General features: G+C 38.6%; 1 protein-coding gene across 2 annotated transcripts in view; it reads right to left on the bottom strand.

The window, feature by feature from the left end:
• Positions 1-14104, bottom strand: part of SLC38A4 (solute carrier family 38 member 4) — a 68724-nt gene that overhangs the window by 20115 nt on the left and 34505 nt on the right. For both annotated transcript variants that reach the window (XM_058558437.1, XM_058558436.1), the window contains 4 exons: positions 8183-8413; positions 3963-4053; positions 3339-3454; positions 143-216 (listed from right to left, as the gene is read on the bottom strand). In XM_058558437.1, the coding sequence (XP_058414420.1) occupies positions 143-216; positions 3339-3454; positions 3963-4053; positions 8183-8301 (400 nt within the window). In that variant the 5' untranslated portion in view covers positions 8302-8413. The remainder of the gene's footprint in view (positions 1-142; positions 217-3338; positions 3455-3962; positions 4054-8182; positions 8414-14104) is intronic.

Raw genomic sequence — 14104 nt, 5'->3', positions numbered from 1 at the left:
ACATTGAGAGACCATGTCGTTGGGGTCAGAAGAAAATGAGATGCGAAATTGACAAAATCATCCTATAGTTATGGAGCTGTAGACTGAAATCCCGTTTGACGAAAATCAAAATAGAACATCTTGAACTTAAGGAGTAGCGTACCTCCTTCCTTGGCAGTCTTTAATAAGAGGTGAACTGAATAGAGTGATAATATTGCCACAGCAAGCAGCATGATTCTGTGGAGGGAATAGAGAGTTGAAAATAAAGTTTCTATAACAAATAAGGCATAATAATGTTAGATGTTAACAGTAGAGTATCACATTGATCTTTTCAATCATTATCTTTCCAAAAGTATGTGGATTTAGGGGAAGCTGAGAAATTCTTTTCGGAACTCCACACATCTTTAATGTCACAAACTGGAATTTACCATATTTTATGTGCCAAAAGCTACTACCTGAATTTCCTAACATATCTTTTTATTAGCGTGACCCAGTAGTAGCATCTGGTTCATAATTTAGACGCTAAATGTATAGCAAATGAGCGAATACTGTATCTACTTACCCAACATATTGGTATATGCCATCATATTTGCATGATATATGCATCAACATTTATAACTGAAGGACTTTTCAATAGTCTGACTAAACCTTAATCTAAAATCTAGAAATACAGAAGCCAAAGCATGCAGAATCTGAGCTCCATTACTACTAATCCTTCACATTAGATGACAAGACACCTTGTGAACCAGAGGGTCAGGCAACTGCCTGTGTAACAGAGAAGCAGAGAGAAGTAAATATAGGGTGCAGGAAAATTCCTTTGTTGTATTCAGAAAGAATCATTTCTGGTTTGGGACCCTCCACGTGTCCATAGGCAGGTGTGGTCTCTTCACGTACATGGCGATCAGTGTTTCTCCAAAAACAAGAATTGGAGAGCAAAAACAAAAGTGTAGATAGAAGCATCTATATAATAAATTTTGGAACAATACTAAACTTTACCTGAAATTCAAAACAAATCTTATTCTATGTCTGTTTTACATAGTGAGAGCACGCTAAACAATTTCCCCACAATCGATATAATTCTTTGGTAATTCCTGATGAAGTCAATGTTGCAAATGTACATTTGGACAAGGAGTTAAAAATTTTATAACTATCCTAGCTATATTGTGCTCTTATTTTCCATAAAATATGTTTGCTGGAGCTGTCTAATCAATGACTTATTCATATATTTTTCCATATGCCTTATGAATTTACCTGTTTTTAAAGAATTATGTAATTTAGATTACATAATTTTGTTCCCTGGAAAAATAATGAGTATTCCCTGTATTCCAAGCATAGACTTGCTTTGGCAGAAAATACTAAAACTAAAACCAATCAAATCCTCTGTCACTTGCTATGAACTAAAAGAGATAGCTGATGCAGTCTGTGCTACAGGGATATAAGGCACATACCCATGATGTCTAGCAATTTAATTGCTTGGGCCAAATTAATCTGCTACATGTTTATAGACCTGAAATAAGGCCCTCGGTTTTAAAAGTGGAATATTCTCCTCCCATGAGAATGATCTGTGGCTCTAGGATTGGGGGAAGTGTATTTTTTTCTATTCATCAGTGACCTATGATAACTCCCTAATTATTTGAATGGTATGTGTAATTAATAAGGAGAAGGCAGTCTTTTTGTCTGAGAGATAATGTACATTACAAAAGGGTACAAATACATATATGAATACCTCTTTAGCTATTAAGATTCAAAGAATAAAAAAAACTAGCTTATTTCAAATATGGTTTATAAAAGCAAAGTTGATATAAAAACCCATTCAGCTAAAAAATATTATACCTAAAACACTGAAAAAGCACTAACACAATATAAAGCACTAACACAATATAAATATTTATAGTCCTGCCTAATCCTTAGCCCTCAAATAGCTGTGTGATTATCTAATCATAAGTGATGCTCAGAACATAAATAGTGTACATTTATAATATAAATGCTGCATTCTTAGACAGTTATTTAACTCTCCAGCATTGCATTAGGGATTGTGATCTGCATTCACACAGATGCCTAACATCAGACTTTATTTCTGTGAAGAATTCCACTGCTGCCAACTGTGTCTTGGAAAATACCAGGCCATATGTAATGCACACAAATGTCTGTGCCTGTCTGTCACAGACGATGCGGCATCCACCCTCCGGGTCAGCTATGTGGCGCTGCTACCCTTAGGCAGCATTTGACCAAGTTTGGTTAAAGTGCATAGGTTTAGGAATAAGCTTCCGCCACTCTGCAAATATTCTCTGTGCCAGGCACTGTGCTAGGTCTTAGGGATACAGGCATGTGGTGAGTAAAAACAGACATGGGCTCAAATCTCTGGAGATTATAGTCTGGCAAGGGAGACAGACATTAACCAAATGAATCAGACAACTTCACTAAAATATTAAAACTAGTGAGTGTAGGGCTGGCTTGGTGGCACATAGGTTACATGCGCGCACTCGGCTTTGGCGGACGGAATTCGCAGGTTCTGATCCCAGGCGTGCACCCACGCATCACTTGTCAAGCCATGCTGTGGTGGCGTCCCATGTAAAGTATAGGAAGATGGGCACGGATGTTAGTGCAGGGCCAATCTTACTGAGCAAAAAAGAGGAGGATTGACATCGGATGTTAGCTCAGGGCTGATCCTCCTCATAAAAAAAAAAAAAAATACTGGTGAGTGTACAATAAGGTGGTCTGGCCCAGTCATGGAGGTCAGGGAAGGCAGCACTGAGGTGAGGCTGAGCTGAGGTTTGAGGAGTTAACTAGACGAAAAGGAAAAGGAAAAAGGATTCCAAGATCATGTGCAAAGGCCCTATGGTGCAAGGGAACATGGCACCTGCACAGGATGGAGAGAAGACTAGTGTGCCCAGCGTGTCTGGTGCCCAGGGACACAGGGGATGGGGCATGAGATGGGATGAGGGAACGCAGGGATCTGTAGGCCTGGTTTGGGATAGGGTCTTTTTCCTAAGAGTGGGATAATGTCAGATTTGCTTCTGGGAAAGATCACCATATTATTTTAAGCATCCACTGAACAATGAATTACTGTGTAAAATGGTTCCTATGGCCTGGGGGGCAGGGGGCGCTGCTCCAGCACTTCTGGTGGTTCAGCACATAGACTTTCTGCCGTTGGATTAGGGCCGGTTGGTTGAACAAGTACTATGATTAGACTGCTTTGACTATTCCTCAGGTTGCTGTTTTATCTGAAAGCAAGAGCAATATGCTAATACTTTCTCAGATTATTCCTGTTCACAAAGATCAAACTTCAGATTGTGAGTTGAAAGAACACCAGATATGCACAACCTTTGAATCAAATGCAGATGTGTCCATTCACTTACATAAAAAGTATGATCCCTGTGTTGGCCATGGCGTAGGACAGGCCCAAGATTCCACTGCCCATGATGGCATTACTCAGGTTGAATGTAGACATTCCAAAGGACGTGGTTCCAGGATGCTTGAAGAAAAAGGGATGCATTATAAACAAATATTTGCCAAAGGATGAACCTTTTTTGGGTTATTCTTTTTCTCACATTATCTCTTTTAGAGGAGATTATGGTCTAAAATAGAAGACTAAGATAAAATCACAGTGACTAAAAGCCATTACTCAATTTCAATAAAAGCGTGTGATTTTCAATGGAATGTAGCTCTTGGTTTCAGCAGGGATTTTGGTAAAAATAAAAAATACAGGTCAAGTAACACAAAGAAGGGAAAGCATGTATGATTGCAGATTACATTTGGGTGAGAATGATTTCTCCAAAAAAACAAATAAATTTCATAAATGATTTATACAGCCATATGGTGAACAGGAAAAACAAGCCCTTATTCCAGTAAGGGCCTGAATAAACAGAGAATGTGCTGATGAAGGCTTGGAAAATTTCAGTCACATTGTTTTCCCGCAGAGACCTAGGTAGATCAGACACCCTCAAGTCCTGTTTACTGCCCGACAGCAGAGATTCACTTACATGTTCATCATCATAATCTGCCAGCTTCTTTTCCCCCAAAAATCCATTTGTCAGGAACTTCTGACTTTCATCATCTTCATTAGCAAATTGACTGAATGCATACACAAAAAAAGGAAAATAAGAACATAAAAACATCTAAGTAAATGCTCTGAATTATATTTATGTTTCAGGTGATCTAAGTAACTGAATTAGGGAAGGAAAAACAAGACACCTAAAACTCTTTTTTCTACATACTAGTGTTCCTTCCAGACCAACACCTGAGACCCATTTATGAATGTACTTTGGGAGGAAGGGTTGGAGGAAGTAATGAAGGAAGAAAATATTTTTTTAGTTGGGATCATTTTTAAGCCACTTTTTCTTCCCACATTAACTACGCCAGAAAGAATAATCAGAGCTAATTTTGTTCCCATTTTGAGCCCTTCCAAAGAAAGGGTACAGAGCAGTGACTGAGTTTTCTCAACTACGAACACACCATAATCAGATGATTTTATTAATCCAATAAATATTTATTAAGTGCCTATGTGCTGTGATCCTCCTGTCATTTAATGCTCAAATATCCCCATGAGAGGAACTCTACTCTAAAGATGAGGCAACTGTGGCTCAGAAAGGTGAAGTAGCATGCCCACACCCACCAGACTGCAAGTCTAGGGTCTGCCACGGCACCCTGCAGTCCCAGGCAGGGCCCTGTAGCTGGTATTTTCCCCTCTTTTGTCTCCACCTGTTTATTCACATATCACTTGCTAGAAAGTAGTTCAGTGGTATCTCTGTATTACGTTAGGTTATTTTCGTACGTGAGTGTGTGTTTTTTAACTACTCTGAAAAAGTACTTGGGTTATGAGACAATGGAGAAAACCAAGAAAAATATTAAAGAAACCCAATGAATTAGTAGAGGAGTTGGGAGGGAAGTGAGACTTTAAAATGTCACTATCCACGGAACCCCGTGATGGTGGTCTGCTTGGGCAGAGGCTGGAAGCTGTGCACTCCCTTTCTGTACTGGTCGGCTCCCGCAGCACGTGCCAGGCGCTTTGAGGATACGGATCTAGCACCAGCCACACTTCCAAAAGGCTTGACTAATGAGTCCCGCTTCCACCATTGCATTCTGACACTGCAAAATATCACACAGGCTTTCTTTTCGTTATATGAAATGTTCAACTATGTATGCGTCTTTAAAGTGCTTTATAATTAGATAGATTGCAATTTTTAGGGCATTTCTTGCGTGAGAGAGTAAGATCAAATAATTGGAAAGTGTTTGATTAAAATAACTCTTAGAAATAAAAAAGTGGAAAATAATTGTTATAAGAGATTTGTACAAATTATCTTTTATAATAGGAGCTAATCCTGAAAATATCTTGTGAGAAAGAGGGATAACAAGGTTTCTTTTTGAGAATAGAGAATAATACGAGTTGTAGACAGAACCAGCAGACAAAAATCACAAAATTTTATGTGCTTTTCTAGAACCCAAGCAGTGGGTTTCTAGAACCTGACAGTGTACAAGTTAGGCACATTTCCTGACATTCTCCTCCTATTTCTGGTAGGAAACATAAGGCCCTCAGATGCTGCTTTCTTCCATCTCTGTACTCCACTCCCCCTTCCTTTTTGTGCTTTATTTTAATAGTCTGTAGTTAATATACTTGCTATGTGGAGACTGGTACTTAGTGTTCATAGTTGACAATAAGACGAAATGGAGCCTAAAATAGGCCTAAGGATTATAAAAACAAAAATGTCATCTGGATTTAAACTCTGGAATGTTCAACATTCTCTTTTTTACTTTAATCAATAAACTAGAATCCTTTAGTTCATGAGTAGTTTTGAAAATTTAGAATGTGAAAGTAAATAGATTTTCTTTTTTGAGGCATTTGCATGTTCTTATTTTGGCATGAGATGAGTTGCAGTCATAAAACATGCCAAGATTGTATAAAATACATGAGGAATGTCCCCAGTGTCTGAAATGTTTTGATATCAAACCCAGAATGTATTGAAAACATAAGTGTAATGATTCCAAATAAATGCATTATGTTGAATTTCCCAAAAATTTACATTTTAGGGATCAATCTAACGCAAACATAAACAAAACTCATCTTTTTAAAGTGATTATAAAATTGCAAAATGATGACTCGTGTTTGAGTGAGGAGTTAAAAGCTAAGTGACTGTAAGTGATACAGAAAACATTACATGAAGCTTAACAAAAGCGTTCTTGCTCTTTCCACTGTGGCTTTTAGAGGACCAAATCAAAGACTGTAGAACTGTTTTGGGGACAGTGTCCCCTTCAGCTTGGCCACTTCTGCAGAGCTCATATCTGTGTGCATCCTTCTCAGAAACAAACGAGCCCTCAGATTCGATGGATTTACTAGGGGTGATGAAGCGGAGGAGAGAGAACAAAAGTTCACTGAGTCTCCTCTCTCCTCCAGGTACTCATTTAATCCGCAGGGAAGTAGGTGCTAGTTTGTGATTCTGCGTTTTCCACTGAAGCCCCCAAAAAGATAAATAACTTCTCCAAAGTCAGGCAACTACTCTGAAGATTCCAGAGCCCTGGGTTCTACCACATTGTGCCTCCTCAAGAGTCGCCCAACCTAGAAGACGACGTGATTTACATCTCCACAGTCTCTCTAGTCCGACAACACTAAAGTTTACTGCATTGCTCCCTTGGAGGAAGAACAGTGCTTCCTCCTGATGGGCCTTTCCTGGATGTGATGAATGAAACGAGACGTCCTTGTTTGAGGATAATATTCTCAATTTGAGGTCTAGATTTGCTCAAAAATTCACTTCTGCACGTCCTAAGTCATGCATAATTTGTGTTACATAACATTTTGTGAGAAATTAATTTACTTATCAAATAACTATCATGCACCTACTATGTACCAGGCACTGTGATATGTGTTGGGATCACAGAGGCCATTAACCTGTTGTAGTGACATGATGAACATCTGGACAGAGAGAGGGTGCACAAAGGAGGGAGTGCACCTGGAGGAAGGCTTAGTAGGAGACCTGACATTAAGCTGAGTCTTGAAGGATGAGAAGTGTTAATAGAGAGAAAGAGGAAGGTGGGAGAATGATACTAAAAGAGGGCACTCGCGGCAGACAGAGCAGAATGAGTGAAGGCGCAGAGAGCTGTGAGTGGCTCCACAAGGCTAGAGAAGAGGATACAAACAGGGAGCAGGGCAAGAGGTAGGAGAGGAGAGCTAGGTCAGGCACAGATCATGAAGGGCCTTACATGCCAAGCAATGGATAGTCTAGTCTTTACCTTAGAGTTAATGGGGAGCCACTGAAAGGCTTTACCCAGGGATGGAGTACGAATCAGTTTGCAGTTATGAAAGATTACTTTTGTAGGGATGTGGAGGGCTAGTTGGAAGAGAGCAAAAGGTAAGACAAGGAGACAAATCTGGGCTGTTCTAATAGACAGGTGACAGATCATGAGGGCCTAAAGTAAGATGGCAACAGAATAGATACAGAGAAGAGTGTGGATTTGAAACACTAATGAGGTAGAACGAACTGGATAGAATCAAACAATGGACGTGCAGTTTGGGGGAAGGAATGAGTCAAAGTTGACACCTAGGATCTTTTGAATGAGTTGCTGAATGATAGTGGTGACTTTCACCAAGATGAGGATTACTGGAGGAGGAGCAGATATTGAAGGGAATTATAGGAGCTCAGCATTAGACATTACAAGTTTGACTTTATAAATGAGGCAGTTCAGACACACAAGTCATCCAGTAGAGATGTGTAGTAAACAGTTGGATATAATGATGTGAAATTCAGTTGAGAAGTCTAACAGGCTGAAGACATGGCATATGTTCAGTGGGTGAAGCCATGAGAGTTGTGAATGAGCTTGCTCATAGGACATTTCCAGTGAGAAAAGAATCCCTACAGAAGAATGAGGGGCAGCAACATTAAAAGGGCAGTCAAAGGAAGAGGAAGCTGAGAGCGAATAGTCCAAAAGGTAATACGAGTGATAGGCTAATAAAATTAGTTAATCTACATTATTAATGGGGACAAGAATCCTGTAACCTCGATTCTAAATTAGTCACACAAAGGATTGACATGTAATAATGATATAATAATGTGTACATCAGGATCGGAGAGTTGATGTGTTAACATCAATGTCACTGTTCTCTCTCCAATTGGTAATAAATCCAATTCTTCCTGACAAAAATCTTGTTGTTTTCCACATCCATAAAACTCTCTTATTTTTCCATGGAACCTTGTCATTTTTAACCCCATACCTGCTCATTGCTGCCTTTTCTAAATTTCCAATCCTGGTGTAGCTATCTTGAGCGCTTTCTCCGCCGATGCTTTCATCATCAGGTTCGATGTTGACATTTCTCAGTTCCATGGGATCCATTTGAGCTGTCAGCGCTTTCCTGTCCACACACAAGCTCCTTCAGTGTAAACAAGATACTGTACCTTCAGCTTAAGGCTCTGCCACGTTGTGTTGATGTTCAGAACACTCTGTTCTGCAAACAGAACACAAAATAAATCATTATGACTTTCTTTAAATGAGATAAATGAATATGAATCACCTACTTTGAGTATCTTCTCTGTAAAAGCACGAAAAGGAAGTCAACTCTTGAAAATTTCACATACATATGTCTGGAAAGGTTCCTTTACCCAATTCAAGAATGGAAAATGGAGAAGAAGGAAAATTATTAATAAATTGCCAAGTCAGCAGATATTTGTAGAGTGCCTATGTATATGAACATGGAAGGTACTTTGCTAGTCACCATGGGGAGAAAAAAAATAAAATTTCAGACGTGGCAGCAGTCTTCAAGAAGCTTCAGGTATTTGTAAGCAGATTGCATGAATTAAAAGAAATGGCAACCAAAGTAAATTGTTGATTAAGGAAGATCTGCCAAGGCAGAATCTATCAGTGTCTCTACTAGCAGTAACACAAGAGAATTACTACTTTAATCTGTTAATTGGGCACGAAAGAATTAACACCACCACAATGCTTGATAACATGCAACATAGGGTAGGATCAGGCTTAGGGAACCACCTTTAGGCACTTGGGTCATGAAGCCAAAGTTAAAAATAGTAACAAAAGGAAGTACAGGTTTATCTTTGAATCAGCGTCAGTCACCATCTATATAAAATTAAAATGCATTTTAACAACAAAGAGATCTAGATTTTAGGCTCTGCTTTGTCTAATTCATCAGATCTCAGCACAAGTTCTTTAACTTTTTTGGATGTCATTTTCCTCAATTGTAAAGGGAGAAGGGGTGGACTGGCCCCATTGTGTAAAAAAAATTCTTTGAACCCATTATATTTTGTTGATACAATTTTTTCTGAAATTTTTACTATTAAAATCATACAATTCTTATTGAACCATTATACAGTAGTCCCCTCTTATCCATGGGGGATATGTTCCAAGACCCCCAGGGGGTGTCTGAAACCACAGATAGTTCCGAACCTCATATACACTATGCTTTGTCCTATACATACATACCTATGATAAAGTTTAATTTATAAATTAGGCACAGTAAGAGATTAACAACAATAACTAATAATAAAATAGGACAATTATAACAATGTACTGTAATAAAAGTTGCCGTTGATCTGAGCAACCTCAGGATACAATTTTTTTTCTTAAGTTGAGAACTTTCACTTTTTCACTTGAAGTAAGCATTTTATGGCTAATCTTTGGCATATCTGAATTGTCAGCATCACGACTCGTACACTTTGGGCCACTATTAAGTAAAATAAGCGTTACTTGAACACAAGCACTGTGATACCGTGACAGTCAATCTGATAACCCAGATGGCTGCTAAGTGACTAATGGATAGTAGCGCATACAGTGTGGATATGCTGGACAAAGGGATGATTCATGTCCCAGGTGGGATGGTATATGATTTCATCATGTTACTCAGAATGGTGTGCAATTTAAAACTTATGAATTGCTTATTTCTGGAATATTCCATTTAATATTTTTGGACCACGGTTGACCACAGGCAATTGAAACTGCAGAAAGTAAAACTGTGGATAAGAAGGGACTACTGTATTCATAGAAACACCATCATTCTTGGAAGGTATGGTTCTGGAATGTGCACTACCCATTTGGTAAGGAAATCCTGAGCAGAGAAATTAACATAAAAATTGCTCTATAACTCATGAAATCCACAAATCCCATGACAAATATGAAACAACTGCATGGGAATGCCTCCACAATCCAGTGCTGCAGCAGCACATCTATGGAGGGCAACTCACACTTGAGATGAGCTCACACTCTGAATTACAAAAGTTACAGAACACACATGGAAACTCATTAGGATGAGTGTCGTTAGGCATAAGAAATGATAAGATTCATGCCTGAGTAACTACAGACAGCGAAGCAATTCAAAAGGGACTAAAATTAATATAACAAAGAGTAATAAAAAGATTCAAAATAAGAAATATCCATAGAATAAGAACATTGTAAAAGAAGATCAGGCTAGCTTGAACAAAAGCCAAAAAAGGAATTCTAAAAAAAATATAGTCATTGAAATAAAGAAAACTCAGCTAAAGGGAGAGTAATGAAACTGGAAGACAGATCTGTGGAAATCACTCAAATTATATCACAAAGAGAGAAAGAAAGAAAAATATGAAGAAGTTAAGAAACATGGGGAGGGAAAGAACAATAATAAGAAGTTCAGGGGCCGGCTCAATGGCATAGTGGTTAATTTCGCGTGCTCTGCTTCGGCAGCCTGGAGTTCGAAGGTTCGGATCCCATGCTCGAACATATGCACCACCTACCAAGCCATGCTGTTGCAGGCGTGGCATATATAAAGTAGAGGAAGATGGGCAGGGATGTTAGCCCAGGGCCAATCTTCCTCAGCAAAAAGAGGAGGATTGGCAACAGATGTTAGCTCAGGGCTAATCTTCCTCACCAAAAAAAAAAAAAAAAAGAAGAAGTTCAAATATACTCTAATAGTCTTTCTAATAGAATAGAACTGTGAGACTAGGGAGACAAAATGGAAAGACAGAATGGCAAAGAGTTGTCCAGAATGGGAAAATGTTAGTAATTCTCAGGTTTTTAAAAAAAGGACGCAATGCTTCAAGTGGGAGGAATAAAGATGAATATATTTATTAATACAAGGTAGTGTAAGTGTATAACCTCAAAGATAAAGAGAAAACTGTTAAAGCCACCAGATAAAATAGAAGTAAGACATGCATATGGTTAAAAGAAAAAATAGAAACTTGTATTAAATGGGTACAAAGGTTTCTCCCACCCATCACCTAGCACCAGTTTCACTTCCCAGCAGCAACCGCTAATGACAGTTTCTGTTTTTAGTTCTTCAAAGTTAGTCATTCTAAATTCAAATTATTCAGTAAAACCTCTGACTTGGTTTATCAACTCTATGGTACCAATGAGAGATAAGAAAATTAGCCTGCTTCTTTCTATCCTTCCTTCTCTCACACTTCTAATTTTAGTTTTAGTTAATGAAATATTTTCACAATGCTGAGATTCATAATATTTTCATCCTATTCTGTAAAATAATTAAATTTCTCGTAATTTGTCTATAGGTTGTTTCTAAACACTAAAAACCAATAATCAGCATTTACAGCATTATGATTGTGTAAATAGTATGCTCTAAAAAGCAAGTGGTATATTTGACTACATAATAAATAAAATATAATCCTATCTTACTAAAACTTTGAGAGTGAATTTTCCATGCCCTTTTGCTGTCAGTGTCTTCTCCACCCTCTGCGTCTCACTCAGCTACCAATGTTTCCTGAATGCCATTCCATCCCCCTTCTTCAATTCATTTTGCATTGTGCTAAAATATTACCTCGAATAACTTTTTTTCACACAATAAGTCCATGTTTGTAAATAAAATTTCTGAGTTGTTTCATGTTGGAAAATGTCTCTACCTTGCCATCAAACTTTGTTGATTGCTTGAATTTTAGATTCAAAATCATTTTCCTTCATAATGTTGAAGACATTTTTCTTGATTTATAGCTTCTACTGATGAGTTTGATTTTCATTTATTTGATTTTTTTCTTCTGAAGGATTTTAGAATTTTTCTCTTTCTCATTAACTGGAATTTCTCCAGGATGCAACCAAATGTGAGTAGTTTTTAAAATTCATCTTACTCAGCATGTGGAGAGCCCATTCAGTCTAAAGACTTATATCTTTCTTCTGATCAGAAAAATGTTCTGTTATTTTTAAAACTGTTTCTTCTCCTGTATTTACTCCTTTTAAAACTTTTATTAGTCAAGTTATTAGACCTCTTGATCTATTTTTGCTAAAATTTTTCCTTTATTTTCCATCTCTTTGTCTTATTACTCAATATTCAGAGATATTTCCTCCATGTCATGTCCAAAATAACAAAGATGATTTTCAGCTGTGTGATACTGTGATATGATAAGAAATACATATTTGGTCTTCATCCCTGGTTCCTGGCACAGAGTTCCTAATGTAATACAATAAATAAATATTTGGTTTTTGTCCCCAGTTCCTGAAATAGCTCTAGAATGATAAAGGTTAAAGGACCGTCTTTTGTTATTATTAACAAACCTCTTTCCACCATACCTGAGTTTCTGTTAATGCAGTGACTTCTGGAAAGCCCCTAAGGTTCTGGGGGCTGGTTGCCAGGGGAACAAACCAGGTGATTAGAGAGTTGAAACTTTCAGCCCCACCCCTAACCTCCAGGGAGGGAAGAGGGGCTGGAGGTTGAGTTAATCAATGATTTAATCAACCATGCCTATGTAATGAAGGTTCCATAAAAAATACTAACCAATGGAGTTTGGAGAGCTTCCACAATGGTAAACACAAGGAGTTGCAGCAAAGGTGGCACACCAGGAAAAAACTTGGAAGCTCCATGCCCCTTCCCCCGTACTTTGTCCTATGCATTTCTTCCATCTGCCTGTTCCTGAGTTGTATCCTTTTATAATACACTAGTAATCCAGTAAGTAAACTGTTTCCTGAGTTCTGTAAACCGTTCTAGCAAATTATCAAACCCGAGATGGGAGTTGTGGGAGCTCCTGATTTATATAGCCAGTCAGACAGAAGTACAGGAGATCTGGACTTACCATTGGCATCCGAAGTGCAGGCAGTCTTGTGAGATTGACCCCTTAACCTGCGGGATCTGACGCTAACTCCAGGTAGACAGTGTCAGAATTGAATGGAATTGTAGGACACCCAGCTGGTGTGGGACAATTGGTCTATGTGGGAAAAATGCCACACACTTGGAGGCAGAAGGAAGCATCCAGAGTAGAGTAGAAAAACATAGTTTACTTTTCAGCTGTATCCATTTTATTTTTCATCCTGTCAACTAATTACTTTTCACAATCATGTTTTTAATTTCTAATTATTTGTTCTTCCTCTTTTTCATATCACCTTTTTTGTTTGTTTTACAGACGCAATATTTTCTCAAATCTTCCTGAAGATATTGAAGTTTCAAAAGCTCCTTTTGTTCCCTAAATCATGTATTTTTTCTAGAGTTATTCTGTTTGTTCATCTTGGCCCTTCTCTTTCCTACGGCTGGTTTTCCTTAAATTCTTAGCAATCCTATGTTCGTATTTATGGATGAAGAGCACATTGGGTAGCTTAGACGCTAGTACTTGGGGTTTCTCTGAAACTGTGCAGGCCCGTTTCCCTAACGGGTTGCTCCCTTGTGGGTCCTGTGTGAGTGGCTTATCTGCAGCTTGTCTGCGTGTGGAGCATCCTGGAGAGGCCCGCTCCCGGACACAGCTGTCTCTAGGACACTCTAGGAGAGGTTCCTCTGGGAACAAAATGCTGTGATCTATTTCCCTCTTGGTGGAGCTTCCATTCCTGCTTGTTGTCCCTCTTTGTCTATTGTGAAGGCCCTGATACCTATTTTGGAGTCTGGTTGCAGGCTTTCTTTATAGATTAGATCACAGCCTTATCCTATGGGCAAAAATTGTGCCCAAACAGAATAAGGAGTCCCCCAGCTGAGGTTCCTTGAGGAGTACCCGGTCACTGGTTTCCCACGATCCATGCCTTCTCTTTGTCTATGTTGACTTAACTTGGAGCTGCTCCCGGGCTCCCTCTGGCAAAAGCCCACTTACCCTGGTTTACCTTGGCTTTATCTTTCACAGATTTTCCAGCTCTATCTGCTTTCTGGCTTCTAGAAATTCTCCTAAACTTCTGTTTGTTGATGACACCACTATTATTTTTCAGAACTTTTGTGGTTTTGTTCTTTGAAAAA

Source organism: Diceros bicornis, chromosome 17, assembly GCF_020826845.1.
Source record: "Diceros bicornis minor isolate mBicDic1 chromosome 17, mDicBic1.mat.cur, whole genome shotgun sequence".
Lineage (NCBI taxonomy): Eukaryota > Metazoa > Chordata > Mammalia > Perissodactyla > Rhinocerotidae > Diceros > Diceros bicornis.
Note: the sequence above shows the minus strand (reverse complement) of the source record. Positions and strands in the feature narration are given on the sequence as shown.